General features: G+C 40.0%; 1 protein-coding gene across 5 annotated transcripts; it reads left to right on the plus strand.

Moving 5' to 3' along the window:
- Positions 1 to 11,458: 11,458 nt before the first annotated feature.
- Positions 11,459 to 25,458, plus strand: DCAF4 (DDB1 and CUL4 associated factor 4). 5 transcript variants are annotated; one of them, XM_041460099.1, is made up of 14 exons: positions 11,459 to 11,500; positions 11,790 to 11,906; positions 13,527 to 13,624; positions 15,238 to 15,395; positions 16,703 to 16,785; positions 17,413 to 17,515; positions 18,313 to 18,456; positions 19,126 to 19,175; positions 20,514 to 20,593; positions 22,189 to 22,284; positions 22,397 to 22,494; positions 23,187 to 23,363; positions 23,989 to 24,103; positions 25,052 to 25,458. In XM_041460099.1, the coding sequence occupies exons 2-14, from the start codon at positions 11,797 to 11,799 to the stop codon at positions 25,243 to 25,245; spliced, it is 1,506 nt and encodes a 501-aa protein (XP_041316033.1). In that variant the 5' UTR covers positions 11,459 to 11,500; positions 11,790 to 11,796; the 3' UTR covers positions 25,246 to 25,458. The 5 variants fall into 5 exon arrangements, with proteins under 5 accessions (XP_041316033.1, XP_041316035.1, XP_041316037.1 ...); XM_041460101.1 differs by having other exon boundaries at positions 11,468 to 11,500; positions 11,795 to 11,906; XM_041460103.1 differs by lacking the exon at positions 11,459 to 11,500 and adding an exon at positions 11,501 to 11,532 and having other exon boundaries at positions 11,795 to 11,906.
- The last annotated feature ends 1,676 nt before the right edge of the window (positions 25,459 to 27,134 follow it).

Consider the following 27,134-nt stretch of genomic DNA (forward strand, 5'->3'; position numbering starts at 1 on the left):
ATGCCAAAATTTTTAGTCAGGAACAATCAGGTAAGAGAAGGATGAAAAACATACCAAACATAAATAAAGTTTGGTATTTTTTCACCATAAGACAATCTTTATTTAAAGACTAACAACCTGTATTTGGGGTCGCCCAGAATTTATAGTGCATGTCCCAAATAACATGTCACTTTAGTTAGAGCCTGTAGAACCAATGAAGCCTACAAGGCACGTATTTAAGGAAGCCAGTTACAGTACATAAACTGACTTTTCACAAATACAAGTGTGTCATTCAGTTTCTAGTACTTTGTACTATTCTAGTACAATAATATAATCCAGTGGAAACCCTTTACAAAACCAAACCTTTGATTTCAAGATCAGATATTTCTTATTTTTAGAAATTTGAAGTTCATATATTATAGCACTGTTTTCAGTCATCAAAGTAGTTTCAAGCTTATTATGGAAAGATTATTTCCTTAAACCAGGAAAAATAACACATCAACACTTAATGCTTTTTTTCTTTTTTCCTCCAGACTACAAAAAACCCACCCAAACTTTCTCCAAGAATAAAGATAAACAAAACATTTACCCCAACCAATTTTCTGCAGGGGGAAAAAACTTTAGCTGCCTGTCCCTCAGGCTCCCACGTAGCCCAACTTCAGCTGAAGTGGACACAGCTTGAAGGACAGCCCTATGGAAAGGATGCTGTGGTGAAACCATTTGTCACTGCCCTTGGCATTAAGTCACCCGGTACTACTCTCTAGCATTTTGGAAGTTGGTCAGGATACTACTGCTGTCACACTAATACAGAACAAATCCCTTTTTTCCACACAACCCTCCCAAGCCTTCCCACGTCAGCCAGCCAGTGGCTGGTGACAGGGTAGGATGACATCTACCTGCCATCCAGGCTGACAAGAACCTAGTAACAGTAAACAACCCAGGCTATTATCCCTGTGTCCAGGAAAACGGATGTGCATGCAAAAAGTCTCCTACAGGAAAGCAGGTGGTATAACAGGTTAAAACAAAATGCAGTGATAAAGTCAAATAAATGAAGACTTGTAATTTGTCCATTAACATCAGGAGTATTAAAGGATATTGTCAAGTAACTACACCCAAAAATAATACAGTGCCTGATTCACCCCTCAGATTAGTTTAGGTAGTCCCATCTCAAGTCTGACTCAGAATATTTATAAATTACCAAAAATTGTAGCATGCATATTATTTTGATACTTTAAGCCAGTCGGTTAGCTTTGGCTCAGCAAAACGAACTGCAGTTGTGCATTTAGTGCCTCTCAGGAGATTTGGTGTTCCTAGATAAGAAACCTCTAAATGCTACTCCAGGATTTAGCATCTAATCCACATTTCATGAAAATAATTCTAGAGAATGAAATAGGCTTTGCATCAGATCTGTCAGGGTGTGTCTTCCCCCTCCATGGCCAGTCTTGCCTACTTGCTACCCACACCATGACACACAGCAGAACTTGGGCTGTCTGCAGCTTGTTTGGCTGTCCAGAGGAGTGAGCTGGGCCAAGTTACCCCAACAAACTCCACAAGCCAAGTGTCCCATTTCCTGTAACCTTCAGAGATGCAAAGCTGCACAAAACTCAGCACAAGAGAAGCGTGGCTGGGCCATCCAACGGGATTTACTGCCTCAGACACTGTTCCGTGCAGGTGTAGAAGTGCCACTTATGCAGCCAGAGGTTTACTCTCACCTACCCTTCCACTGGTGTGGTCATCCTCAAGTTGTCACACAAACACAACATAAATACCAGGCATATCTCTGAACTCGGAAAATAGAAGCAAAACCAGCTGGTTTCAGAAAGCCAGCACAGCTTGTTAATAATGTTTTAAGAAATACTACAGAGGTGACTTTCAACTGGAACATTTATGAGTTCATTCTTCCTAATGGGTAGGATGAATTTAACATGTTAAGACTAGCACAGCTTAGATAAAAGAGTATCTGTATTCCAATTGCTTATATCCTTAGATTGTATTTACTGTAGCACCACTAATAGAATGTATTCATGGCACACATTTCAGGGAGCAATCAGAAAGCTATGCATTTCTCTACGCCACACCTTGCATACTGCAGCTTACTACAGTCCAGCAGCACAAGAGACCACCAAATTCTGCAGCATTAGCTAAGCCTGAATAAATTATTTTTAACTGCAACTACCAAGCTCTTATCCTCTTTAGGGGATACATTCATTCTTTGTGTATGTGCTGCATACAAAAATTTTAATAGCATCTTTTCTGGTCCCTGCAGCACTGCTTGCCACTACCAACAACAGGCAGAAAGAAATCAGGGCCACTTAGTAACCCCTCTCCAGTGAGATTTTTCTTTTCATCAAACTATTTTGCAATAATTCAGAAATTAACCAGTTCCTTTCAGTCACATCACATTTCTAGTGTTTTCCAAGTTGTTTCATCAGCACTAGAACTGGGAACCTAGGAGTAATGGACTTTTCTCTAAGCTCCCCCCATAAAGCAAGCTCCCCTCAGTCCCCCTACTGAAAGAGCATTATAAGGTGGCAGAGGGTTTCAGTGACTATTTTCAATTAACCTGCAGAGAAGCTTTGGAATGGAACTTTACTCTTCCCATATAACTGAACTCAGAAGGAGTCATCTTTCCCTTTTTTTTTTTTTTTGTTTTGGAGATTTTCAGAAGATGAGGGGAAGAGGCAGAGGGAAATGAAAAACTGACTCATAAGACATTAAATGGCAGATAAAATGGTGACAAATTGACATACTTTAAAAAGTCCTAACACTGCATGTACACCTTCAGCCTCTGAATTACTTATTGCCAGTCAAGAACAAGATCTTGGGATATAACCAGGAATTATTTGAGAGCAGCTACTATTGAACCACAAGTCAAAGACGACACACTCTGGGCATTGTGCCACAACACAGGAATCTATAACGTGCTTAATTTCTCAATACTTTGTACAGTTTGTTAGAGATAGAAAAGGCACAAAGAAGGATAACTAGAATGCTCAAAAGACATGGAATAATTTCTGTACCGTCAGTTTGTACAACCAAAAGAACAACTGTCCAGCTATTTGCCCAATATAAGCTTTTTTATCCACCTGTTATGGTCTGTTCCCATATCAAGTATATCCAACCATTACTACAAGAATCATTGCTTTAGTGATTGAATAGAACTCAATCCAATGAAATTATGGTATGTAGGTCAAAAAGAATTAAAAAGAAAATATACAGGTGACCATCCAACTATTTTCACTTATTTCTTTAATCCACCCCATTTTTTTTTTTTTTTGAGAAAAACACGTCAAAATAGTTTTTAAAATTTCCTCTGAAATGATCCTCCCTCATTTCACAGGGCTGATGACTGCATGAATGTATGCAACTGTCTGTAAGAAAGGTTACTAAATACCTGCATTCCTCCAAAAGAAATTTTTAGTGGATAATCTCAAGTTAGAAGTACTTCTCTCCTGGACACAGTATACATGCAGAACTAGCAACACTGTACAAAGGCATTAATCCACTCTTCTAATTTTATCCAGAACACATGGGACCAATTTTATTTCACTGATTTATCAATGTACAAGGTTCACTCTTTATGTTACTTCTTAGAAGTTCCCCTAGAGTTTGAACTTACACAGAACTCAGTGATAATCTGTATTTTCATTTTCTTGCACATTTCTGAAACAATTTGTTTCAGAAGTGCTGTTTTCAGCTGTTATGAAACATCATTCTGAACAAAGATAAAATATGTTTGAGTACTCAAAGGGAGGATGCTCTACCAGCTGATGTAATCACACTTAGCCTTAGGAAAGCAGCCATTTTCTATAAAGAAAGTTGACTATTAGTCAACTTACGCTGAGTTTTTACCCACATAGAGAAAAAGAACAAAAAAAAAAAAAAACAAAAAAACAAACCCACAACAAATAAAAAACACACAACTAAGTCTTGGTGGGTAATTAACACAGATCAAACCCTGTGGCCTAGTAGTCTCTCAAAGGCTATGGAAGCTCTCAAGCATTTCATACAGAGTTCTGTCATCCTTCCTGACCTCCCACAAGGTTATAGTACAGAATTTATATGATCCTACAGCTAGTTATTTACCTATTCTTTTTTCTTGGGACCTTCAGAGCTTTCCTGCTCCCAGTTAGAAAGTGCTTTGCTCAGGGAAACAATAGCTCAACCAAGCCCATAAACCACCTTCTATATCCTTCCTCCTCTTTCAATTTCCATCCAATCAAGCTGAGAACTAAAGTTTTGTTAGTTGGTCTTGGTTTTGTTTTGGAACTGCGAACTGATATATTACATCTTGTATGTGAAATAATTATTGATTCAGTTCTACAAAGCACATAAGCAGTTTCAGTTGTCTTCAGACTTTCAAAGATCATCTTACAAAACAGTGCTATGACTACCCTATCTACAGTGTTGTTTTAATTTAGTCATTTATCTAATTTTTTTCCCCAAAATAGTCTATTGTTTTCGTGTTGTGTGTCTTGTCTAAAATGGTTTTATTTCCTTACTTTCCACAGGTACACAAAAATGACAGAGCATAAGCTGTGCAGAAAGGTAATTGTATTAGTTTGTACTAATGGGAGTTCCTGCAGTGCTACTCCCTTGGGCAGACTTCTGCACTAGACACATGCTTTGGAATCTGCAGGCTGGTATCTATACTGGTAGTGACATGCAACCACAGCTCACGATTCCTGACTTCTATTCACTGCCCAGAAGCGCAGCAGTTTGAAAACCAGGTCCTAGAAGGGCTCCACGAAGCAGAGCATCTATAGAGCAAACAATGAAACATTCCAGTGGAATGAGGCATTCCAGTGGACTGGAAGGCAATGTCACCATCCATCATAAATATCAGGGTACACATGCAATTAGAATGACCAAAGGCACAGCAGCCTAAGAATAAAATTTAAGACTGAACCACAATGATACATTTGAAAACATCCAGAACATATAAATAGTAATATAAATTACTGTATTGTATTACATTATATATTACTGTATATTATTATAGTAATATAGGCATATAAATAGTAACCCAGACATGAGTAGACAATATACATTATCACTATGAGGCCAGGTATCTGCAGATTAATCTTCAGCTTTCCTTCAAGCCCTTCCCCAGTCACCAAAGAAATCAAAGAACCCACACACACCCCCTACAGAATACAGATACATGGAGACTGCTTTCCCATGGTAACCTTCCCTCCTCCCACCCTTATTCCTTCAGGATATGCTCCTGAAAGTCCTCAAATGAAACTTGCTCACCCCACTTTACATGTCAGTAACAGGAAGCCTCCCACACCAGTCTGCATCCAGTGAGCTGAGCTTCTTCCTCCTCCTGCCATGTTCTCCCTGAGAGAGGATTCAGAAGAGAATGACAGATGAATTCTTACCTCATAAAAATTTCATTCCTTTTCATTTAAAAAAAAAAAAAAAGAAAAACAAAAAGCAAAAAAACCAACTCCCCCCCAAAAAACCACCCCAAAGAACACTTGAAACAAGAAATTCCAGCACACATCTTCAAAGATGAAGTGTAGGGGGAGGGAGACTAAGGAAGTCACTCCTGCATCATTCAAACAGTACTTTCACAAAGGGAATATCTACAGCACAATACATACAAGACAGTTCAGGAAGCCCACGCTCCAAAATGGTGTTCATTACTGTCCCTTTCTGAGAACCACCCTCATATGATTATAATGCCTCCTTGCACAGAAGTCGCTCCAATTACTTACTTTCCTCTGTACATGAGCAGAATACAGACTTTGAGAAATGAGGTGTTAGTAGCCCTGTAACACTGTATCTTTAGTTGGTAGGAACTTCAATGATAAAGTTGTTTTCTGAAAGCAAAACACTGACTTCCAGACTGAAATTTCTGGAGAAGGGTTATTTCCTGCAATATCATCGGTCTGTACATTTGTTCAAAGTCTCATGTATTTAATATAGAAATCTGCTAAGAAAGATGATTCCTATTGTCTATGTCACAAATTTTTCTGCCAGTGGGAAATCAGAGCTATCAGAGCCCTGACATCTACTATTGATGTGTAAAAGCAAAACAGTTCACCTCTCTCTGTATAAAGTACAACCTTAATAGCCAAAGCAGGCAAGGGAAACTATGAAGCAGCACACAAAATTTTGACCCCAAGAGAGAATACTTCCTTGGAGATGCTGACTAACTCTTTTCCTGGCAAGTTTTAAATACAAGACTAGAAATCAATCTTGTAACTGAAAGCACTTTCTGTATTAGAGGCCCATAAGCTGAACAAATGAGTTTGGAGGAAAAATGAAAAAGCTGCCACTACTCTAAAGACAACCTTATTTACACCAGGAACTTGACCTTCCAATGGAGATTTGAGTTTTCCCTCTAAAAAGGGGCAGGACAGCACTTTTCAACACAGGTTTCCCTGCTATCAGGATATTCTACTCAACAATGGCTCTGCAAGGAATATAAGTTCCAATTCAGCATTCTGACAGTGTAAGCTTTGCTAGCATTTCTACCTGCTTGACAGATCACTTTACCACCTGCAGGTGTGATTTTTTACCAAAAAAAAAAAAAATTAACAAAGGAGCCAGTTGTTGTTTTGAACTGATGTGTCAGACCTCTGGCATCATAGGAAACATGGCAGAGCACAGACATCTCTGTGGTCCACATCACTTTCAAATCTCATGCCTTCAAATAAGCATTCTCCCCACCCATACACTGAAACATGTGGTAATGAAGTTCTGGTTTTGGAGACAGACATATGTTGATCTATGTGTATACACACGCAACTTTCATAAGCCTACACCACCATCAGGACATGTGAGTATTGTTACACATTTAATAGTCCTTTAGACTGGGCCCACAAGTAATAATGACAGAAGTAAAAAATAAACCCACAAAAGACATTTCAGAGTGTTAAGTAATGGCTCATGCTACACATAAAATAATATTTAAGATATTTAGCTAAAACATCAAAAGTGTTCAAAAAGATTACCCATGTATCCAGCACTGCCATTCAAAAGACAACATGCTATTTTGAAAGAAAAGAGGCCAGACCATGGCAAACAGAAGGGCTCAGAGGGGTTTTACCAGAGACCATCTCTTGGAATGTGCCAGCCCATCTGAAGAGACCCATAACACCACAGCTCCATTTCTACCAATATGCTGAACCACGCACATTGTTGGCACCCACTCATGCCTGCATGTTCTGCAGTCCATCTTCTGATTATAATCAGAAGTCATAAAGTCCCTCCACCAGTACCATAAAAATTTTTTAAATGCAACTTACTTCTGATAAGTTCTACATACAAATTATTATTTTGGATCCACATGAAAAAGATTAATTCATTACTCATCAGACTGTCCAGTAAATTATGTCTAAGCATTTCTATTAAGAAAAGTATTTAAAAGAAGGCAAGGTTTGACCAGCATATCTCACTCCCAAAGATACTTGACTGGAAGAGACTTCAGATGTAGTGTAAGAACCAAATTTTATCTTTTATATATTATAAAAATAATACATATTTTATAACTAAAAGACATACATATATATAAATACTAAGAGCTGATATATATCTCATGGGCATGTTTTTTATGACCTTTGACCTCTGCCCTGCAGGTTAGACAAAGCTGATACCAAGAGAAAGAAGTTTCACATTACTTGGAGGGAAAGTCTGGCTAAAATATGAAACATCAGTGTCCCTGGACTTTAGGGTTATAAATACACTTTTACAAAGGGATTCATTGGTGCATTTCTGCACCTAAAAAATCGATTTAGTAGAGATTTAATACTTGGTACACAAGACCCTACAGAGCCAAGACACAGTGGTTTTGTGCAAGTGCACTGCTGCCCCCTTCTGGGTCAGCTCCGATTCGCTCCCGTCCTTAAAACACCCAGCAGACCCTCAAGGGGAGCTGCATCTCCAAGACCATCAGGACCGCTTTGGGAGCTCGAGATTTAAACTAGACAGAGTAAAAAAGTGAAACACACACATACAGAATAAACGCAGGAAGATACTGATCTTTATACAAACCGAATTGCAACAATTCATCACCTTAATTCCTTGAATTCTACAGCAGTTTATTCCTTTGTTTAGACTGAAGAAATTTTTCCTAATATTCACCAAAAGGGTTGTCGAGCATTAGGACAAGCTGCAAAAGCAGTGGAGTAATCATTCCTGCAGGTATTTAAAATACATGTAGATCTGGCACTCAGCATGTGGTGTAGTGGCAGACTTGGCAGTGTCCAGTTAATGGTTGGACTTGACCATCATAAAGGTCTTTTCCAATCTAACTGATTTTACAACCTAATGCCAGAGAATCCAAAAGTTATTTACTGCATTAACAGCAGAGCCTGTGGGATAACAGGGCATTCTGAAAACTAAGATAAAACAGCAAACAGCAACTTTCACAGAAGCTTTGACTATTACTGCACAACTGCTGCAGCTCATAATGCAGAGCAAGCACAAAATTACACAGACTTTTAAATTGCTTTGATTTCAGCACTATTAGAAAAAAACACAAATTTTACCATTAGACAAAATCCTACTTTTGATTACCCTGCATAAACCCTGGGTAATCCATGGGCCCAGGTACCCTTCCCACTTACCAAAGCTTAATGCGTTGTCTTACGTAAGCTGAGCTTTAACAGGCAGAACACAGGTTTAGCCCCCAGAAAGCATGAGACAAAATACACAGCTTAAGCCTCAGCAAGAGTTTAGACAAGCTAATTTTAATTTTGAGATGATGCAACTGCTAAGAATGAACACAGGCTCAGACCCTGCAGTTCATCTGAAAGGCAACTCATTAAACTGTAGTAATCCTAAACCTACATTCAAACCTTAAAGTCTAATGTTATTGATAAAATTTGGTCTTTACCAAATGTTTGAACATAATTTACAAATACATTTCAATCAACTAAATAAGTATAATCTGAACATATGTATTTAATCAACTACAGGGGTATAAACCCAGTCTCTCAGATCAAGAGAGTAGAAAAACAGCCAAGGTGGACACAGTGGCAGAGTGCATTCCTCAGGGCAGGATTGCCTGGGCCAGTTCATGAACCAGCCTGAGACGAGCAGCATTAAATTGTTACCAGCACAAGCACAGACAATTCCACAAACCCAGAGGGGAAACAACTGGTCACAAAGCAGGTCTCCAACTGCTCACACTTCTGGCCATAAGCTTCATGGAAGTTGGCACTGCTGCACAGCTGTAGGACATCCTACAACTCCAACCTGAGAATAGCCTGCAAAAACAACTCTGCACTAGGAAGGCCTCAGCTGTGTAGTGGTATATCCACTTTTTAGGAACACACTTCAAGGAAAGATCTGTTTTCCATGAAAGGGGTCCAAAAAAGGAAGCAAGAATCATCAAAGCTAAAGGTTTTCATCTACAATATCCAAGTGAAATGGTATTCCTGAGGCAGTCTTCAATCTACAGAAAATTATTCAAAAGGGACATCTTGTTCTCACTTCAAATATGGAATATAGCTGCAGAGAGCAAGGTAACAAACTGTTTTCTATATCTACAGAAGGAAGAAGGAATAGCAGTAATGTTTTTAAACTGCAGCAATAAGGTAATACATCAGGAAACCTTTCAGTGAGATATAATAATAAATACTAAAATAATATAATCAGAATAAATCAAACTAAAAGGCTTTAGGAAGAGGTTAGACAAACTATTACTAAAGAACAATGTATGGGTGAATGTGTGCATTTTATTTATATATTTGTATATTTTATTCCAATGCATACATGGAAAACCAGTGATTTCTGAAATATCTTCCAGTCTATTCTTTATTAACTTTCATAGTAAGTATCTGCAACACAAATGAGAAAACAAATAATTTAATACACTTCTTCCTCAATGGCAACTATTTCAGTCACAGGAATCCCTCGGCTTATAAGCAGCATATATTGGTCATAGAACCTTGAATATTGCTCACTGGGCACCAGAAATTAAACAGATGAAACAAAGCTAATGAACAAAGCAGAGTATTACAGTACTTGCAAAACATTAGGCATTCTGGACTACTACCCACAAGCCAGGAAATACCATGAAAAAAACACTTCCTAGAACCTTGTGCATAGGTGTACCAGCATGAAATTTACGTATGAGTACCAACACCATATAAACCATCGCTTTGTATCCAGTCAACACCGGTCACAGTTTTAGCAACAGTTCACTTTTTGTATGCACTTTTCTCCCGTCACTGTATTAAAATTCAAAATTATTTTGTGAAAGCTAAAAACCAATATCACGAAACCACTATGAGAAACAGACCTAACCAACAAAACACGTCTTAGAATTAGACCGTGCTGGTGCTCTGACTTATAAAGACAAGGAAATAAAGCTCACAAACTGTATATGCAAGCTGCAGGTGATTTCCTCAGCTGTTTGTATCCTTAAGCGAATACTTTCCAAGACTATTTTAACTCTATGCATTTTGAACTTAAAAAACAGATCATGCGAGTGAGAAACAAAAAAATACTATTTCCCAAAAATTACTCTCCTGCCAAGTAAGACAGCAAACTTGTGCAAAGTCTAAAGATCAAAAGTAGCAAAAAACCTAGTTTATTTTCCCAGTACTGGCATTTTTGTTTAAGTTATTAAAGCAACCAAAAAAAACCTCTCATCGTTTTGGAAGCAAAACGACTAAACCATTATTTTTCCACAATTAATTTAAGTATACCTTTTGTTTGTTTGTTTTAACCTTAATCATTCATTAAATTAACAAACTCTTTTACAACTCTGGTTATACCTTTAATCTCTAAAGTCCTAGATGCTAAACAAGCAGGAAGGGGAAGGTCATTGTACAAAAACTGCTTAAGGACACTCTAACAAACGATTAAGAAGAGAAGGGGTTTGTTCCTCTGACTGCAAGGGGATGGATGGCAGCCACACCACAGCCGTCTGCCGCTGGGAGCAGCCGAGGAGCTGCTCCTGATTGCTGCAGCCCGAGCTTTTCCACCCCCTTGTGCCCCAATACTGCCCACCAGTAGAAGGCTCAAAATAAGAAAAAAAAATTAAGCACCAAGGGGCCTCAGCCCGGAGAATCACTTTCAAGACATTATCTTTTCTTAATTCTTGATCAATTCAGAGCGTAGTAACAGCTTCTAGCTGCCCACAGCCAAATTATGACTTTGAGGGAGCCAGCGACATGAGGAAGAGGAGATACCCTCAAAGCACACCACCTCCCAGCAAACCCCAGGCTGCCTCTGCCCTGCGCTCCTTCCCTACCGTGCTAAGCGACCCCATCCGCCCCGCGTTCGTGCCCTGCCGTGCTAAGAGCCCCCTTCCAGCCCACACCCCCCATGCCCGCAGCGCCGCACCCCACGCCATCCGCCCGCCCTCAGCGCGGGCCCGCCCTCAGATCGGCCCCGCCCCCGCGCTGCGCACGCGCCGGCCAGGCCTCCTGAGGTTGGACGGGTGAGCTGTCCATCAAGCGGCAGGCGCTGCTGAGGGCCAATGAGAGGCTTGCCTGGGGGCGTGGGCGGGGCCCTGGCGGCAGCGCGGACGCGGCGGGGCTGGCGCGGGCCCGGCGCGGTGAGGGACGGGCGGGTTGGCCCAGGGAGGCGGTGGGGAACGCTCTGTCATCGCTGTCCTTCTGCCTCCGGGGTTTCGGCTTCAGCGCTGTGGGGCGAGCCGCGGAGCTGGTCCGGGACTAGCGGGGAAGTCGACAGGCGTAGGAGAGAGGCTGTGCTGCGGTCTGTCGACCGGCCTGGTCGTTACAGGTTGAAACTGTTTGAAAAGAGACCGCATTAAGAGACTTGTCTTGAGTGCTGAGCCGTTCCAGGCAAGTAGGGGTGAGATATGTGTGTGTGTTTGCTTTAAGAGTAGAAATGCGGAGAAACTACCGTCGAGACAAGGAGAGGCGTGGATGGAGCAGTCACAAGCGCAGCCACCAGCCCCACCGACACAGGAGACCCAGTCACAGCAACCGCGCCCAAAGGCAAGTACAGGCAGCGTGTGCTTAGCATGCCCTAAGCCGATGGGTCTTATGCCTCATTAAATGTGCAGAATGGTGACTTTCTAGAACTGAGAGGGGTGCCACCTGAAGATCAAGTAGACAGTACTTCTGGTATATCTGTCATCCCTACTGGGAGTGGAATTGTGCTGATTTCTGGAAGTTTACTGTGTGTTCACAACTGTATACTGATTTTAAACTGAGATGCAGTCCCATGAGTCAGTCCTTTCAGCTATGCATTATCCATAAACCTTTCATCAATATGCAAAGATAGTTCAGGGAAGAAAAATATAATTACTTCATTCTACCTGCGTATACATTATAAGCTTGAGTCTACTGGTGTAAAATCTGTCATTAAAGGATCTTTCTGAATGTTTGAAAGCATGGTAGGTAATGTGGTAGTACCACGTCTAACAGATGAGGAAAATGAAAGAAAGTCTCAGGAATAATCCCTTACCTTGAAAATTGATCCTTTCAGAAAACATGTTTTATATTTTAGAACCTACTCTTGCCTGTATTCAAGCTGGTTTTATGGTTGCTTTTTCATTCCCGTGTTATTTCCTTAGTGCCTCTTGCAGCACTAAAAGAGTCTAATGCTTTGCTTTAATATGCTAAGGTTTTTGTTTTTTTTAAAAAAAAACCTATTTTTAGGAAAAGAGACACACATATGAGTTGCCACACTGGTTGTACTTGTGTAAGAAAACTTAGAAATGCAAATGGGCACTGCGTCACTGAGCAGAACTAAAAGAGTTTTCTTACAGAGCTGTAAAGTTAAGTGCTTGGGTTTGATCTGGGGTGTTTTTCATCTCGTATACCTCTTGTGTCCTTTAACTGTTTTCAGAGTTGTATAATCAAACCGCAGTAGTGCTGGTATTAGAAACAGATTTTTTTTGTAATTTTCTTTTCAATAAATTATGGCTCTTGCAAAACAGCTTCACCTACTGCTTTTAAGATGACATGTTATAAGACCTGTCTTAAAAACTGAGAATTGTACAGATGATTCAGAAAACATCCTAGTGGAAATTTGCTCATCAGTACTGACCGTGCTTATGTATATTAGTTCAAAAGGAGGAAGGCTGCAGTTTCCCCTGTAATGTTCATTAGAAAAGCAGAGGCTTTTCTTGGAATTTTTATTAAACTTTTGTTTACTTTGCATGTTTCTAAAACTCATCAGTGAAATTCTTGTTGTGAAGAGAATGAAAAAACATTTTTGACCTGACATCAGTGTTTTACCTACACTGTCTCTTGTTTTGTGCTGTGAAGACTTGCATGCTTTCAGGAGTGGGCTGTTTGTTTAGTGTACAATTGACCAGTTAATCTTTTGCTAAAAAAAGTTAGAGGCACTTGCAGAATTAACAGCAACCTCTAATGTATTAGCAAGTAATTTAAGGCTGATATCACTAATGCTTTTGAGAAATTTTTAAGCTGAATATTTTTCACTTTTTTATTTTTATAGCTTAATGTATGGTGATATGCAGAATGTGCTATCAGAGCACTGTAGAATGGTATTCCATTTATGTCAGTAACAATCTGCTTTCTAGTCTCTGTGGGAAAGATGTGTGGGGCAATTGTGAGCCTATCTTGAAGGCAATGCTACTTTTTTAGTCTGGAACAAGAAGAGCCACAGACCCCAGTGAATGCAGGTCCCAGCAGCAATGAAGAGCCTTCTTCGTCCAGTTCAACGCCGAACTCTGTAGCACCAGGTAAGAGATGGTGTTTATAGGTCAAAAGTCAGTTCCTGTGTGTTGATTGTATGACAAAAGTAGAAGTAGTAGCTGCGTTAATAATCTGGTGTGACAGGAACCATACAAACAATATGTGGAGAAAAGTAACATCAGGTGATACAAAAAGATGTAGCAAGCAAGGATCTAGAGAACAGAGCCAAATCACTTTCAGGCCCACAAGCGCTTCTCATTTTTGAAAACTTGTGTTTAGCCAAGCTGATAGAAACTGAAAAAATGCAGTTCTGTTCTTCCCTCCAGAAAGGCTGCTTTAGGAAGAAAATTAACTACTAAGGAAGCAAATAAAATAAGAGAGCATATAAAAAATTACAGCTTGTGTTCACTTACTCAGTCTTTTGAAAGGTGCAACAATCCACCACTTTGTGATGTGTCTCTTGTGTGATGTGTCTCTTTATGCCTTCAGTGTACTTTATAGTCTGTAATAAATAGACTCTGGCTAAATACTTGTTCATTTACAACAAATGATGAAGTAGCAGTGCTGTTGAGAAAGATGTCCTGTTTACATTCTGGTTTCCTGACTCATTAAACAATGCTAGCAAAAACTAAGCCAGTGGGAACTTACATTTCTGTACAAAAGGAGAGTCCTGGAACAACACTGAGTTTAAAGAGACGGTTTTTGTATATCACTGTTTTGTGTTGTGAGCACGCTAGGAGATGTACCTGCAAGACATTTATTCCTGTGTAGTTACTGTGTAACTACTAAATGTAGTGTGCTTTTATAAGCTTTACTGATTCATTGACTAACTTCTTATTTTCGCTGACCTGAAAAAGTCTTGGTCACTTGTGGCTAAGCTGAAACCTAAAAGATGCAGACATGGAGCTGAATGGTAACCAGCTGTAAAAAAAGGATACTTAAAATGAAATTTCTGGTAGTAAATAAAGTTTTAAATAAAAACTCTTGAAATGAAATGTTAACAATTGCCTCTGAATAAATTTCTTTGTCTTGACACAATCTGTCAAAGTATTTTAAATCTGTCATGGTATATTACTTGTCTGTCTCTGCATTCACACAGACAGTGAAGCACTAAAATTGAGTGTTTCACATCCCAATTTATCTTTGGAAGGAGCCAAATATACTCTTGATTTTATGTAAATCTCTCCTGTGTGCTGGAGAAAGAGTGTCTTGTTCTGGGAAGTGAATCACTTTATTTGAGTTTATTTGATAACTCATTGTCATTTTTTTTGCTGTCCTACCAAGTCTTTTAACTAAGAATGTCCCCTCCTGATTTATTTATGAAGAAAGACTGTGTTTGTTCTGCAACAAAACCTTTCTTTTGTGCTTTTCTCATTGGTCTGAATTTCCTCTTGGTCAGTGGTGATGTCCCTTCTGTATCTGTGTAAGAGCAGTGCATTTGAACACTACAAATAACCTCATATTTTTTCCTGCAAGTTGCTCATCTGTTCCCACTCTGTGTATCATGCCTGGGACGTGTTGGGAGCTATAGCTTTGGGTCTTGCAACTCTGACATTCACATGAAGACGTGGAATATCAAAGAGCAATAAACAAACTTAGTTATCCATCTGATTTTGCCACTTTTTCTTCCCTGTGTCTCCCCCCACGCCCCCCACCAAAGAACTGCCAGGATTTTATTATGACCCAGAAAAGAACCGCTATTTTCGCCTGCTGCCTGGACATAATAACCACAACCCACTCACCAAGGACAGCATTCAGCACAAGGCAATGGAGTGCAAAAGACTGAGACTCCTGGAAGAGGAAGAAAAACAGAATCAGGTATGTTTTGAAAAAGATTGCAATTAAGCTTTGTTGTACTCTGACCCAGGACAGATTATAATCTAAAATCTTTGAGTTCAGACAATTCAATTTCTTCTGCTAAGAATAAAGTCCTTGAAGCCTTTTGTTTGGCTCTTCCACACAGAAATGAAGTCATTACAAACAAAAAATCTATAAACGCACAGGAACTGTGCTCAGAATTGCAGTTGTCCAACCGTTACACTTGAGTCAGGATATTGGATGCCAGGTTTCAAGTTCCTGTCTTGAATTGGCAAAGTGAGGTCTTCATTTAAAGTTTTTCACATTTTTAAATAAATTTATTTATCATATTCCTGGACCTTGAAGAAACAATACTAATCATAGTTGGTAGAAAGCTTTTTCTTGAAGAACTTTTTTGGACAGCTAAAATCAAGGCAGGTTTTATATTTATGCCTGGAAAGCCTGTGTGCTTTTCTTCATGAAGTGTTACAGTGAAATTAATGCTGATGCTGCATATTTTTAATGTGGGTAAAATATCTAACAAGGATGCTTTTTCATTACCTGAAAAAACATGTCTTAGAACTTTACAAATAACAGCTCAGCTTATATGCTGTCATTTGGGAAAAGTGAACAGTGTTCTTTTTCTTAAGCAATGAAGTTCTCCAACCAGCTCTTCAGTCTTCAGTGTAAAGAACATTTTGACTCTCAAACACTTGCTTTGTCTGAGCATTATCAAAAAGATTTCTTACTCCGTAATTCTGCTAAATACTCTATCCCTTGGTCTCCTCAGAAGGTGTTGGCATTAAATTCTAAAAGGTTTGTGAATCATGGAATAGAATAATAAAATGACTTGGGTTGAAAAGGACCTTAAAGATCATCTAGTTCGAACCCCGTGCTGTGGGGGGAATGGAAATGGAATGGAGAAGCAGTTTAGTACAGTAAGACTGCATGCTTAATATCAGTCTCATTGTGATAGAAGATTTTGCTATATAAGAAGAATTTGAGGTGTTATAATGAAACCAGAAGGTGACTTTACCCCTCCAGGTGGTACTGCTGATCTTGTAGAGTGAAGACTATGGCTGTTGGGGTTTCATATTTTTTCTTCAGCTTCTGTATTTACAGAAGCACTCCATATCAGGAGTATATTCTTGTCTACTTCCTGTAGTAGATCAGGGAGATGGTGCTGGAATGTGTTTTATATGTTCTGAAAATTTTAATGTGTGTAGACTAGAGGAAAAAGTTACCTAAACATCCCAAACATCAAAGACCCACAGCCATGTTTGAATCTTAATTAAATAACTGAGTACAGTTCCATGTTACTCTTCCAGAAAACAACAAGGGCTGGACTGAACTCATCTGTGCTGTTACAGAAAAGGCAGCTGGGTTCCCTCAGCTCCACAAGTTATTGCAGGTACAATGATTTGATTTGTCTTCTGTTAGAAATGGCAGATTCTGCTGTTAGTGCAACTGTTTCTGTCAGGTTTTCTTGCATTTCTTACTGTTCCATTGGGAGGAGAAGGAACATATTACTTAAAGTCAGGAAAAAGGTTATATTCTGTAATAATCAGATTACTAAAATGATGAGAATTCAAATGAGGAAGTTGTTTCCCTATTTTACTTCAAAAGAAGTTCATTTTATGTATGTATATGGATATGCTGTTTTGTCACATTGTATTTTAGGAGTATAGCACAGCTTTTTTAGGATAAGTGCCTTTCAACGGACATGACCGTTCCCTTGCCCCCCATCAGAACAGCAGAAGGCAAGTTAAGTTAGTGACTTGCTGTGTTGCTCTTCTGGCTACTAAAGATGAGCTGGGGTTCAAAATAATAGTGGGATGAAATTCCATGCATGTGGAAGATGTACATGTTCATGGGTTATGCAAGTTAAATTTCAGCATGCTAGTTATTCAGGCATTTTCTCTTCAGTGATTGAGAAGCATTCTATATCCTGGCCAGAATTCTTTTCATATGCATTAAATTTAAGCTTACCTGAATTCTCCTTTCTTCAACCCCCTCACCCTCCTACCTGCTTTTGCAGGCTAGTCCATGAACTAAAAGTGAACTGCATGCAGAGGAGGAAGATAGAAATTCACAGTCCGGATTCTTCAGTTGCTGGAACCAACAATTTTAAAATCATTGTGGTATGTTATGAGAAATGATAAGTCTTTAAGATAAAGAGAGCCTGTCTTCAGTGAAAATTCAGGCTCTTGTAATCAAATCACACAGGTCCAATGTAGCTTTTAAAGATGTGTTATTCCTTCTCTGTCAGTTCTTAAAATCTGTGCTCAGTAACTTTAAACAGGTAGGGAGAAGCTGTTCCTTTCCTACAAAGGAAAATTACAAAAAAGGTTGGATATGAAAGCATTTTTTGTTGGTTTTTTTTTGTTTTGTTTTTTTTTTTACTCTGATCAACTTGTTCTTTTGGAAGTAAGTAGGAGTCGAGTGGATCATTATTGTGGAGCTGGGAGGAGGAATGGAGAGGATCAAGAGAAAGAAGAGAAAAATGAAAGAGGAGAATTTTGGGAGTGGCAAAGCCTGTGGTTCAGAGAATCTAAGAAAACATCAGTAACCACTTTACATTTCATGATCTTTCATAGACTTAGGAAGCTCTCCAGGACCAGCTCCTGGCCTTGTAAACAGAGCACTGCATAGATAGCTGAAGCCAGAAGGGACTCAGAAACAGTGTAAGTGTATAGAATTGTTAACATTGGAAAGATCACTTATTGTTAGCCAAGGACTGAATCCTTTCTTATCCCTGTTTTTTCTCTGCATGTATTTAAAAGGAGTTGACCACTGATTTTAGAGGTGAATGGAAAGCAGGTGGTGTTAAAGGGATCAGAATTAATGTGTTGTTTCATTTGAGACTTAATGCAACTCCCTCAAGCTATTTTTCCTGTAAGTTTCCAGTGAATGTGACCAGTAAGCTTTTATTTTACAGGCAGATGTTGCTTGTGAACGAATATTCACTGTGAACGATGTAGAGCATGGAGGATGTAAATATGGTATCATCAATCTCAGCGGTTTGGGGAAGGAGTCTCTCACTGTGGAGATGTATGACAACCTCTACTTCACAAACCGCAAAGTACTGCTTTCTGTTCCTCCTTCCTTTGGTGGTTGCATTCTCAGAACACTGTTCTTGGGAGGCTCAGGTGGAAGTGCCATGAGGGCTGGGGAAGGGGCTAGGAGAAGAGAATGGCAGAATCTAGAAATGTGAAACTTGGGTAAACACAGAATCACAATAAACCTGTCCTGAAAGTGCTCAGTACCAGTGATAGTTGTCAGGATATACTACAGTTGGAATGGAAGACTACATAGAAGTACCAGCTTCCAAGGATAGTGATTACTTTAGACTTCGACTGTAGCTGGCAAAACTGAAGTTTGGCTATCAAAACTACCAAGATCTGCATGCTTCTTTCTTAAAAATAATTTTGGGAAAGTGTGTTTATCCTCCTTTAAATATGAGGCATACTTAAAACAGGTTTTCATGATCTCTTCATGTTCAGGTTCTTTTAGGGATGGTCTCTTGAATAATAAGATGTGCTTGGTGCCTTAGTCTGTGTTTGGCCAGACTTTTTAATGCTGTTCTGTTGTTACGAGTGTGAAGCTGCAATGCTTGTGCCCCATTACTGAGTCATTTAGTGGGCTGAGGAGTTGTGCCCAGTGCCTAATTTTATGTCATTTTTGCATAGAAATAATCTTTCCTTAATTGAATAATAGATCACAAAAATAGTATGTCTTCTTCTCTCTGAAGGTGAACTCTGTGTGCTGGGCATCACTGACTCATCCAGATTCTCATGTTTTATATCCTTTTAAAAAAATCAGAATTGTCATTCAGGTTTCACAAGTCTGCATCATGCTTCACAGAAAAACAAACTTCAAGGAATACCTCTCCTGTAGCTCCCCCAGAAGATGAGTTTTCATCATGCTTCACAGAAAAACTAACTCGAAGGAATACCTCTCCTGTAGCTCCCCCAGAAGATAAGTTTTCTGGAAAACAGCAGAAGTAAAGAAAACTGAAATATGTTGGAATTACTGAGGCAGATGTATGGTTCTGTTACAGGTATATGTAGAATTGTTCCCATGTTAATGGTAAATGAAAGACCATGTTATGTGCAATGGAGAATTCCCACTTCATTAATAGTGTATATAAATGCCATATCCAAAATTATCTGATGTTTGGAAATTGGCTGAGGCAAACGAACAGGAGCAGAGGGTTAAGGCAACAACCTTTTTCGGAAGTGAACCTCTTTGAAAGTGGGATGGTTCATTTGTGTTTAAAACCATCCCTGTATTGGTAGGGGTGACAGGAGAATGGGAGCAGTTCTGTAGCATCACCTGCAACTTTCAAAACGTGTTCTGCAGGTCTGACTCGAAGAGGAAAGTTGATGATACAGCAGAGGCAGCAGTCAAGAACAGTGCAGAGCCCAGAAGAGGTGGGGGGAAAAAAATTGAATTTTGACATAGGAGATGGCAGACAACAGGTGTGTTACAAATTGCCAAAAGAAATTACATAGAAAAGTATGGAACGGCCTGTGTGAAAAGCCAGGCAATTCCAGACCAGCCCATCAGGGTCAGGATCTCACCAGGCATGCACACAGCTGGGGATGTGTTCAGGATCCCTTGGTTTGCTGGGTTCCCGCTTTCACCTAGTTGACTTACAGATTTACCCCACTGAACCTGAAATGCAGCTTCCAAATTCTATTTGTACCTGGTACAATCATCATAAAATATTTAAATGTAATCTAAAGTGAGTTTTCCTTGCCTCCCATTTTTCCATTTTATCTTCATGAAAAACAGATCTATATTAATGCAGTGTCATTGATATGAAAAAGTGAGAATGATCTGTATAAGCCATGCTTATTTTTTATTTTTCCTATCACTAGTAAGATACACCAGTATTGTCTTATCTTTCTGGTAGTGAAAATACAAAAGCAAGAATATGAGTTCTTTCTAGCTCACTCCTATGAAAGAAATGAAGAGTCACAGCTTAGTTGTAAACGGTAAAGCACATCAGAGGTCTTGAGGAAAAGTGTTGTGAGCTGTAACTGTGTCAGGGCATCTTGCTTTTCCCATTTATAAATATTAGGTAGCCTGTTCTATTCTAGGGAGAAATCAGTTTTCCTTAACTCACTTCAGCAAGCTGTGTCTCATGGGAATTGCAGAAACACCAGGCTGTGCCAGTCTGCTTCCAGCATCATTGTTCAGCAGCACTAACCCAGGTAGGGTGTTTCTGTTGGTTTTTTGTCTCCAACTTTTGGTAGCAATTATAGTACAAAAAGAGCACAAATGAAAGGTTATTTTAGCATTCTTTTTCTGTAGTTGGTGAGGCTGTTGTATTCCTGTAAGACTAAAACAGCTCAAGAAGTGAAATAATGATGAAAAAATTTGAGACTTAATTAACAAGCAGTATTCAGAGCCCTAGTTTATTTTTAGCTGCTGCAGTACTTGACTTTGGCAGGAGAACACCTCACTTGTAAAGTAAACACTTGAGATTTTTCATGAGTAGCTTGACCTATAATTAATATGCAGAAGCTGCACACAGCAAGTACTCACATTTCCTTGTAGAATGTCCAGAGTCACTGCAGAATCCCTTCTCACAGCAGCTGCTCAGGTATGCTCAGTGCATAAATCAGAGGTGGAAAGCTGCTAAGTATCTCGGCCCATAGCTCCTTGTACAAGCTCCAGCTCTCCAGTTGTATGGAAACTTGACTGACTGGGAGAGTACTACATCCTAAGTATGGCTGTAGCTGATCTTTTTTGTTGCATGTTCTTGGGGGCAGGACTTAATTAATTGGACCTTGATAGATATTAGAACCATGCTTCTTCCAGTCACAGAGTGCAGTGCTCTAATCTGGCTTCCATTGAGACATGATCAGTTAAATTTATATAGAGGAAATCTGTGATAGATAAGAGTAATGGACTAATTTTAAATTTTTAATGTCTTACTATATATGCAGCCGTTAAAAAAGTTTGCATAGAGTCAGCATGAACTTGAATGAAGAGTCACTGAGGGTGGATGGCTAATAGGCCAGCATACCCAGTTGCTCTGTGAAAGATTTTTAGCCCTTCACCATAATTAGTTGCTGTGGCTTCTGCCAAAGTTCTCTTGTCTAGTGTATCCTATTGACTGTTCAGGTATTTCCAGATTTGATTTCCTTCACTCTCCTAAAGAGGAGGTTTGTGGGAGCCTTGCTGAGTAGATGCCTGGAGAAGAGTAGAACTTAGCCTGTCTAGAACGATGTTATCCATCCATTCTTATCCATGTGACCTCTGCTACCTGACAGATGTATGTATGATGCACCATGAAGGAAGTGAAAACTGAGGATGTAGTCTCCTAATTGGCATAAATTCTGTGCAGGGGCTACATGAGTAAGGGTCAAAACTATAGAGGTTTATTACTTAATCAATTTTTTTTAATAAGCAGGCATAGAACTTACAGGTTAGGCTTTGGCTAATCTATAGTTTATAAAGTAAATGTTTTTTATTTCTAGTCCGCTCATCTTTAAAAAATGGCTTACTTAGTGCTATAAGATGTTACTTTTCTCTTTCCTGCCATGGTGAGCCCTCTGACTACTGAATAAATTTCAGTCCCTCAATATCATCTATTTACATAGACTGTAGGAGTCCCATTTACATTCATGAACTTCCATTTCTGTTTCCTGTCTCCTGAGCAGCAAAAGGACACTAATTGGGTAGCACTTTCTCTGCTTTAGATTGAAATGTTAAAAGAAATGTGGCAATCTAAGAACCTTTCTGAGTTACCATCCTGTCCTAACATTTTATGAACACTTCATGTGTTGCTCCTGTCTTCTAGGAGATCGACCTGGAATGCTGTGCAGTTTCAAGATATCCACTGCCTGGTCCTGCGCTTGGTGCCTGAATCCCCAAGCAGACAACTGCTTTAGCACAGGTGACCTATCTGCAAGGCTAGCAATGCCCTCTGTCTCAGTGGGAAAGGCTTCTTCCATTCATCTCCCAGCTGCTACACAAATTACAGCTAAACTGTCATCTGTCTTCCTTAGGCCTGACACGACGAGTTCTTGTGACCAATGTAGTGACAGGGCATCGTCAGACATTTGGAACCAGTAGTGATGTGCTGGCACAGCAGTTTGCCACCCAGGTAGGGAGAACCAGACACCATTTTTTCAGAGCGCTTCTTCATTGGTGGGCTCTTTGTTCTGTTTGGGGCAGGATTCCTCGTGCTGCACATAAGGTTGTGATGACAGCTGCTGTTGGGTGGCTGTTCCACAGCAGAGCTGATGGGGTCCGATGCTTGCACACAATTGAATAGCAACAAAAATATTATCTGATTTCAAATTGTGGCAACAGGGGCAATTTTTGTTAAGATTACAGAGGTTAAAAGACATGGAAGTACAAAGAGCACAGTAATAACATGTGAAATTGTTTTGGTTTTGGCAAATAACCTCATTCTAGTAACACTCAGTGTATTGCCTCCACCAAAAAGGAGAAAGTCCCTATAAAATATTAATGGACTTGTTCACAAAGAATTAGGATGGTAAAACAGGAATATGAGAATTCTGGTTTCTGTTTTGCTGTTATGTTAGACTGAGTTCCTGCTTACCTAGGCAAACTTTTACAGTTAAAGTAAATAGCTGAGGTTTGAATGGAACTAAGGAATTTGCTGAAAAATGCTACAGTGTGTAATTAAAATTCTGTTTCTTAATGCATCTGTTAAAATAATTTGACAACTACACTGTAGAGCTCAAAAGCATGACACAGGCTCTGTCTGTGTAACTTGTAAGGCCCTTGCAGATGTTACACAGTATGCTTCTTTCTCTGGGATTCTCCCAGGCCCCAGTGCTGTACAACGGCTGCCGTTCAGGTGAGATTTTCAGCATTGATGTGCGCCAACGTAACCGCAAGGGGCAGAACTGGAAAGCAATTCGTCTCTTCCATGGCTCAGCAGTTACATCTATTCACCTTATGGAGGCTGAACATTATCTGATGGCAGCAGATATGGCTGGAAAGGTATGGTTTTGTTGTGTTTAGGATATTCTGTTCCTTTTAGTATCTGTGAATTTACACGTACTTATCCCACTCCCAAGGGCAGATGTCTGCTCTTAGTATGTAGTATAGAACGGGCTGGTAGTTCCATTTATGGGTCTTCTTCCAGAGCCCATTATTTATCACAGAATGGTTTGGGTTGGATGGAAACTTAAAGATCATCTGGTTCCAGCCCCCTGTCATAGGCAGGGACACCTTCCAGTAGACCTTCATCCATCCTGGCCTTGAACACTTCCAGGGATGGGGCATCCACAACTTCTCTGGGCCACTTATTTTAGTCACTCACTACCTTCAGGTTAAAGAGCTTCCTAATATTTAATCTGACCTACCCTTTTCAGTTTAAAGCCATTCCCCCTTGTCCTATCACTACATACCCTTATAAATTGACCCTCTCTGGCTCTCTTGTAGACTCCTTTAGGAGGAGGCTGCTTTTGCAGGCTGAATTCTCTCAGTCTGTCTCCACTGGAGAGGTCCTCTAGCCCTCCTGATCACCTTCATAGCCCTCCTCTGGACGTGCTCCAATACATCCAACCTTTGGGTGCTCTCTGCTTTAATATATCCTCTCTCAAACAATTTCTTCAACTTGCAGATAAAACTGTGGGACCTGAGAGCAGCAAAGTGTGTGAAGCAGTACAAAGGTCATCACAATGAATATGCTCTTCTCCCTTTGCATGTAAATGAGGAGGAAGGACTTCTTATAGCAGGTAGGTTGACTTTTTCCCTCTTCTATTTAGTATAGTGTATGGTAGTGACTTTCTTATGCCTGAGGAGTGTTTCTTAGGTACAGCTGTTAGAAACTGTAAAGCTGTTAATTCTTTAAAAATCAGAAAAAAAATAGCCTTAAACATACTGTAATATACTATGAAAATTACATTATGGATGCATACCTACTGTAATCAATCCTGTAAGGTGCTCAGCAGCTTAATCTGCTGTATCCTCCAAAAGTCCTATTATCCTTTCCACAGAATGTCTCAAGAGTAGAGCAGAAAATACTTGATTTTAAAATTCAGGGAAACAACATGTTAACAGGAGACTTGGTGATAACTACATATAGAGACTCCATATCTTTAGTTCGTGCTTAAGGGGAGAATGTGGTGATGGACTGAAGCATTGGCATGTGGGCCTGACTCCTTACAAACTTGTTTATACCACTCAGATTCATTTTGAATACTCCCAGTTGCACTCAGATTTTTGTATTATTATTATTATATTTTAGGTGAGGTCAGGAAAAGTAGCAATAGATGAAACAAAACCCTTATAGTGTAGCCAAGCTTCATAAAGTCACTGTAAAGACAGTGACCTCCTTGACATATCCTTGGGTATGTCAGTAAGTGGTGGAATAATAAGAATTTTTAATGTGACTGAGTTTTTCTTCCTTTTTTTCGCTTAGAAGCTTGATAAAGGGAAAAGCACTCTAAATACTGATTTATTGTACCTTTAATTACATAATAGAAAATGCATATTTTTCCCAGTCTTGTAGTATTCAGTGTAAAATCTTTGTTTTGTAAAGTATATGGATAAAGACTTTGCCTTTTGTGGGTGTAAAAATATTCAGGGTGTTTTCTCCATAGACCTTCTGCTTCTGTGGTGATAATCTTGCAGAACCATGTAAAGTCTTTTTTGTGTAATGTTGAATTTTGCTTTCCTCCCAGTTGGTCAGGATTGCTACACCCGAATCTGGAGTCTCCAAGATACTCATCTGCTTAGAACCATCCCTTCTCCCCACCCAGCATCCAAAGATGCCATTCCTAGTGTGGTGTTTTCTTCAAGACTTGGGGGTAGCCGAGGAGTTCCTGGCTTACTCATGGCTGTCAAACAGGATCTCTACCACTTCTCCTATAACTGACATCTTCTCCTCAGACCTGGCCTACAAAGCTGCCAATCTATATGTGACTTCAGAATCTTTACACCAGTCACCAAGCTGTTGAGTCATTATGTGCTGCTGTTGCATCTGCTTTGCTCATCTAATTGTGAACCTCCTTCAGGAGTTCAGCAAATCTTGCTGTATACATACATCTCAGACCTCTTGTAAATAAAAGCTGAACACTGATTAACTGTAGGCAAGAGTCAGTCTCTCTGAAATCTAGCTGTAAGCCTGCCAAGCAGGTAACTTTAAGAGCCTCTGTTGTGCTAGCTGAATGTGCTGTCAAAAGGCTGCTCTAACTTGATTCTAGTTTGGTCACCTAACCCTTAGCTGTGGTCAGATCTGCCCCAAGAAGCAGGCTGGCCCAGCAGAGTGAAGCAGCTGATGTTGAGAAGCTCAACACTAAGTGTTCTGGGGCTTTGTTTGGGGTAGCTTTGGTTGGTGTTCCTACAACTGCCACTGCTATACTTTGGAAGCAGTTGATTGGAAGCAACCATGTTCCATGGTTGGAAACAGTTCAGGGAGCAGCTGTTTTCCTCACCCCTGCTGTCAATCCTTTTTGCTGGGTCATACTTAACTTTGTGCCTTTCAAATGATGGTAGCGTGTGCCCTGCCACGATCCCTGTAGAAGGCAGCAGGCATGGAGTAAAGGCCCTCTTCTGGTCCACTAGCAAAGCTGAATGCCCTTGTTAATTTATCAGGGTTTCCTAACCAAGTCCACACCCCTGACATGCAGTTTGGTCAGCAGTCTGGAAGGGCAGGCTTGCTCATGAAGCTGTAGCAGGACACAAGCCCAGTTGTAATAGAGCATGTCTTTGTGATTTGGAATCACCTGTGCAAAGTCAATATACAGAGGTACAGCTGGGCCCTCAGCAGCAAAGTTGTAGTACCAGCTCACAGTAACTGGATGATACCATATCTATATTTGAGAACAATTACCATCCAATGGAGCCTCTTCACTTCCTGCCTGGTAACCAGTCTGGATTGGACAAGACCATCCTGCTCTCAGCATCTGTAGGAAGCACTGGCCAGATCTGGAACCTATGAAATGGTAAAGGCCCATGAACTAGGATGGGCTTTACAGGAAAGATACACTGCACTCAAGGTTTCCAAAATTTTTACGAAAGGAGTGCCAGAACCATCTTTTCATCCTGGAATCTGCTTAGAGCATTCAGGTGTACAGTTCTGTCATCAGAGATGCTACTTCCCCTGGAAAGCTCAGCAGATGAGCGTACAAATGTGTTCTAATGACAGCCATGCTGCACAGCAAGTTAAGAGGGCACAGTGAGATGGCCTTGGCAGACAGAAAGGCTGGGACGCGGCAGTCCAAGTGCCTTCTACCAGCAGACACGGGCTGCACAAGCACATAACAGTGCTTGTAAGGCTTTTATATTTCACATGAAATAGAAATTTCATTTCCTTTTGGGAAGGGAAACGAAATCTTGCGATTTCAATGGGGATCAATTGGGCACGCTTTGGTCCATGTCCCTGCACTTGATGGCATCCCAAGCCTTTTGATGAATTTCACTTTGGCAAAGTTTTTTTTTTTTTTAATTATTATCCATGCCATCTCTCTCATTACTTCCCCTCAAAGTTCTGCCTTCCTCCTTGATTTTTTTCCCTGCTTTTGCAAAATCTGCAAAGTTAGTTTTGGCATGTTTTGGTCCTTCGCACTGCACCTCAGGTAATCCTGGTCCATTTCCTTGTAGTCACTACATTTCCCCATTTTCTTTTTTTTTTTCCTTCAATTACATTTCCTTTGATCGTATCTCCATTCCAGAGTGTTTATAAGTCCTTCCTATCAGTTTTCAGGATTTCAGTGGGGATCAATTGGGCAAGCTTTGGTCCATGTCCCTGCACTTGATGGCATC

The sequence above is a fragment of the Pyrgilauda ruficollis genome, unplaced genomic scaffold (assembly GCF_017590135.1).
Source record: "Pyrgilauda ruficollis isolate IOZ18807 unplaced genomic scaffold, ASM1759013v1 scaffold14, whole genome shotgun sequence".
Lineage (NCBI taxonomy): Eukaryota > Metazoa > Chordata > Aves > Passeriformes > Passeridae > Pyrgilauda > Pyrgilauda ruficollis.

Coding starts and splice junctions, on each gene's coding strand:
- DCAF4 (XM_041460099.1), top strand. CDS start 11,797: ATGCGGAGAAACTACCGTCGAGACAAGGAGAGGCGTGGATGGAGCAGT. Junction 13,625..15,237: donor GCCGAACTCTGTAGCACCAG/GTAAGAGATGGT, acceptor CCCCCACCAAAG/AACTGCCAGGATTTTATTAT. Junction 23,364..23,988: donor CAGCAGATATGGCTGGAAAG/GTATGGTTTTGT, acceptor TTCAACTTGCAG/ATAAAACTGTGGGACCTGAG.